Consider the following 5,144-nt stretch of genomic DNA (forward strand, 5'->3'; position numbering starts at 1 on the left):
AGGAGATTGTCTTGACCATGTCTACATGCCTAAATGCACTGAGTTGCCGCCATGTGATTGGCTGATTAGAAATTAAGTGTTAACGAGCAGTTGGACAGGTCTACCTAATAAAGTGGCCGGTGAGTGTTCACATCCCATACACTTCAGCAGAGGCCACGCCTTCAGCAAGAATTGCTTCTCTATAGCAGTGAGACCAGTCCCTCCTTCAAAGCAAAGTGAAGGACAAGGGTCTGGTTTTTATCAGGCTAACYATGAACAGGCTGGTACCACTCATCAGCTATTCCACAACAACCACACTCTCACTAAAGGTTTTTAGGCTTGCCATTAGTGAATAAAAATACTGAATTACAACAGATCATCTTGAATAARGACAGAACAAGAACAAGTCAATTTATGCTGTCATGTATGCTGCTTTTACAAAATATCAAGATAATATATAACTTTTGTGAGGGAATGCAAAAGAAAAGAAAATTACCCATGATCCCTCATAGGCTCTGCACCAATCAAAAGAGGCAGTTAGAAAAAAATAAACAAATTGAACAAACTAAAACAGCTGAACTACCAAGCAAAAAATCATGGCCAGGAATCATTTTAATGCAACAGAAACAATGCAGTCAGCAACCATGCAGCCAACACAGTCAGGGTTTATGAGGTGGAAACATGTGGAATGACTGCATGTCTTCACCTCTATAATCTTATCWGTTGGAGTGAGCTTACCGGGCCGTGGCAGGTCAAAGAGTCATCATCTGCTCGTTCGCACTGTGCATCACAATCCACACACACTGAACCGTTGGCATACTCTCGGATGTCCCTGAGAGAGAACCAAACGAAAAAGAAATAAGAAGTGGAAGAAACRGAAAGCGGAACATTAATGTCAGATTCCATAGATTAGTTGACAATAACAAAGCTGAAAAAAAATACAAAAATGGTTACACAGTAAGAAAAAAAACACACTGTAGTGATCAACACTTTTATTGATATAAGTTTACAAGAGAATATAATCAAGCAAAAAAAAAAAAAACATGAAAACAGAACATTTTCTTTCTGTCAGTCCTTGTAAAAGTAAATCAAAGAATGTTTCAAATTACAGCTTAACCTTTGAGTTCAGTTTTTTTCAGTTCTGGTAAATCTCAGAGCAAAGTATTTCACATTTTACCAAATATAAGAGTAGTTTATCATTGAAGGTAATACATTTCAATTAGGTTTTAAATTTCAATAACCCTTTTTCATGACGTTACACGTTTTAGACAACTTATGCCGACTCCTTATTAACAACATTGTGGACGGTTCAAGAGAGTTTGAAGATTTATAACTCAGTGGGTCGACACAGTTGAGAGATGCAGGGCCTTCAAGGGGTGCAACATTTTCAAAATCAATTAAATTAAGTGGGGCATTATTCAATTTCTGCAATCTTTTTTTGATTTTTTAAATTTATTTTTAATAGGGAGCAGCAGAGTGGCCTCTAAAAAGTCAGTAAATTTGACCACACTGCATCTGAGTTGGCACTTTGCTTTGTTAGTACAGGAGACAGAAAATTAAACTGGRGTTTTTTGTCTTTTGCTCAGTGAGGAAAAACAGCAAAGATGAACAAAATGTTGCTGTCCCAGTGGAAATAAAATCAAATTAATATTAATTATGCTTCATCTGGCCTTCGCAAAACCTTCAAAAAGCCATGCAAGGTAAAATGCTTTGTCTCTATGAGTGCAGCTTAAAATATCAAAGCCTGCAATGAAAACAACACACAAATAAATAAATAAATAAATAAATAAAAACATCATCAATGCTTTTAGAATTACAAGCTATTGCTGTGTTCAGTTTTCTTGTATTTTCTATTTATTTAAGAACAATGATGATGCAATAAATTTGCAATAGATCCAAAGAAATAATGTAAAAAAATGGATTCTGAAACGGTTTGATCTAGTCCAAACTTTGCAAAAACATGAAATTCATGTATGAAATGTAGCTTTCAAGGAAACATTGTGTTTTCCTGTGATGTAAAGTGTAATATCACATACACTGCCATCAAAGGCACATGGAAAGGATCTGTCTCCTTACAGACACACTAATTCAAATAACATGGTTACCAAATGAGTACATGAATTACATTGTACWGTTCAAGCTAAAATGTTTTCAGACAAATAATGTCTTTAAACCTGCACATTCACAACAACAAAATAAGTCTGCATGCCTGGCATTTTTAAACACAAGTTAGGCTATAAACTGTGTTGAGAAGTAACTAAAAAAGTAACACAAAAATAAAGAAATAAAGAAAATGGATTCTGTTGATAGTCAACCCTTGCTGAGCTTCTGTTAGACTGAAATCAAAGAAGTACATTAAAAAGAAGAGAAAGAAAATCTATATTGAATTGTGAGCAGTATTACTTATTTATTTGTACTTTCTGTAAAGTGCTTTTCAAAAGTTTCCAAAACTGCATCATAGAAACAAAAACATATAAAAACATTTAAAAAAAACTACACAACATTGATTATTTATGACATTTTAAACATGTCAAAATGAATAAAAACATAATTAAACATTCAGAAAACACATATGCAATTAGTCAGATAAATATTGACCTTCTCTATGCATACATAATATATTCCAGGAAGATTTACTTTYGTAGATGTTCTGCACATTTTGTTGCTGGTTATGGTAGGGTTACTGTGCACATGCTGTCCAATAACTCAAAAAAATATAAGGAAAACAAACAAACTAAAGGTAAACCCAAGATTTGGTGGCTGACAAAACCAGTGGTGCAGGCGACACTCAAACAAAATGAGTGGTGCTGTTGTGGAGGTGAACAGGTAGGCAGGGCGTGGCCCCGTGCGCAAGCAATAACTGTGACACGCAGTGACACGCCTAGCCCTCCTGTCCTGACAGTGGGTTGTCCTTTCTCTTCTCCATTGCAGCCACCTATCATGTGTGATTAAGTTAAGTAAATATAATATTTATTTTTTCTGAAAATCTGAGTAGATATATGTTTAGAAATATATAAAGAATTTCAAAATATCATTAACAAAACTCTCTAGGGTGCAGTTTTTTTTTCAGTTTTTGTATTAAAAAGAAAACATCAGGGGACTCCTGACTTTATAAGACTCTACAGGGGTGCCTTTTGTTACAGAACCTGTTTGAATTGTTCTTTACACCCAGTGGCTCCTAATGTGATGTCTTTTTAACAAGTAAAATAAAATTGCACTTGAAAACTTTAACAGAACACTTTGAGCTTGGAAACTTAACAGGTGGTACAGCTCATGTTCTCCAAAAAACTGGGAAAAATATTTTGTCTTTTTCATTTAAACTCATATATGGAAGGACTAATTTAGTTACATTTCTCTTGGTGATCCTTGTTGCCAAAAAGACAAATGTCATTGTGATTTTTTTAAAATATATATTTAATAAGTCCACATATGACATGACAGTTCAAATTATTGTGATTCATTTAATTCCCAGACTGTTTATATACAGTATTAAAGGTAAACTTACTGAAAGGTTTACACGTGGTACTGTATATATGGTTTATTATGTTTGGAAAAGCAACAAGTAAAACAAAATAAAATAAGATAAAATAAGGAGTTTTCAGTCTTTCTGTTTTACAACAAGAACATAAAAAATCAGCAATGTTTCGCTTTTTTTCTAATCAAGAAATGCATGCTTGCTCGTGTTCATGCTGGTGAAGTAGCTTTGATTTGCTCTTGGCATTGGCTTGAGTGTCATATTTTCTTTTACACTTCTAGTTGATTTTTTTTCTTTCCTGTCTATCACTCCAAAAGCCTGTTTCAGTTACCATAGCACCTTGACAAACATYTTCTACTGCTGAAGCTCCACACTGTGTGTCTGAAGTTTGTGGCTGACCATACATAATGCAGCAGACAAACTGGGAGGTGGCAACATATCTGTGGTTTCTTAACAACAAATTTAATTAGCTAAAAACATAGAAAAAAATAACAGTATTTAGAATCATTCAAATAATTAATTATTACTAGAAAGCAATATTTATTAATTTTTGTTATATCCGTATATTTTGTCAAATTAGTATGACAATGTTCTGTGTATATGGAGTTACTTATTTTTACAAACAGTATTTTGTATAACTCTTTACACTCATGTCCGAAGTACACCTGTCCCAACTGAGTTTCTGTGAATGAACTTGCAGATTTAGTTTGTGGTAACACTAAGGCAAAATTAAGAATGACAAAACAGGTTAATTAAGACATTAGAAAAAATAAGTTTTTTTTTTTTTCTGGCTTATGTGTGCTTATTTTTTAACTGTGCAAGAATGTTGCCATGTTAGGATCATACTCATTCAGCTATTGTAATTTTTTTTTGGTCATACAAAGTTAGACAATTATTTTTGATAAAACCAAGAAAGGTTTATAAGTAAAAGCTCAGAAGTGTTGTTTCAAATACAATATTTTTTTATCAAGACAGGTGAAACAACAACATTGCACTTTGTAAACATTTTTTTTTTWAAAAATCACAAATATATAGTAAGTTTTATTAAACCCCAACATTTTTGTCTCAAGAAAAAGGAATGTGTATATTTAGGTAGAGCACATTTTTTCTGTATTATTTGCAAACCATGACAATGTATTTTAATCCTCAGAGTTTGTGTACTTTGCTGAGAAGTGATGACCTGGATCACACAGGGCTAAAAAAAAAGTAAATACCGGTAGAGTTTTCCTATATTCAGCTATCATTGTCTCTGGATTTCTGAGAAGATAATACAGTACAAGCTTGTTTTTTTTTTTTTTTTTTCACTGCCACACACACAGTCTGAATCTATGTACCCAATCACCCCTTTTCCATATACTCTTCGTTCTTCTGTTACACCAGTGTTGATCCTCTGTTTCTATGAATGTGCTGCYTTACTTACCCTTCATAAAGGTTGCAAGAATCCACACAGGTTCTTCCACGGATAAAGTAGCGGCAGGACAGGCACTGGTCTGGACCAGGACCCCAACACCCGTCATCTGAACACAATGGGTCACACACCATGCGTTCTCTGGCTGCTCAAAAGACACATTCACAAACATTGTATAAGTGGAAATGATGGCATTTGTGGAGGATACATTTGGGAATTAATGAGTCAGCATTTATTTGACGCACAACACAAGTAATCCTTTAGTAAAATTAACACAAATAA

General features: G+C 34.0%; 1 protein-coding gene across 1 annotated transcript in view; it reads right to left on the bottom strand.

Annotated features, from left to right (window-relative positions):
- The window catches only part of erbb4b (erb-b2 receptor tyrosine kinase 4b), a gene marked incomplete in the record, with an annotated part of 262,602 nt that overhangs the window by 55,372 nt on the left and 202,086 nt on the right, over nucleotides 1–5,144 (bottom strand). The window contains 2 exon segments of the mRNA XM_014011540.1: nucleotides 718–811; nucleotides 4,875–5,007. Coding sequence (XP_013866994.1) covers nucleotides 718–811; nucleotides 4,875–5,007 — 227 coding nt within the window.

Source organism: Austrofundulus limnaeus, unplaced genomic scaffold, assembly GCF_001266775.1.
Source record: "Austrofundulus limnaeus strain Quisiro unplaced genomic scaffold, Austrofundulus_limnaeus-1.0 Scaffold81, whole genome shotgun sequence".
Classification (NCBI taxonomy): domain Eukaryota; kingdom Metazoa; phylum Chordata; class Actinopteri; order Cyprinodontiformes; family Rivulidae; genus Austrofundulus; species Austrofundulus limnaeus.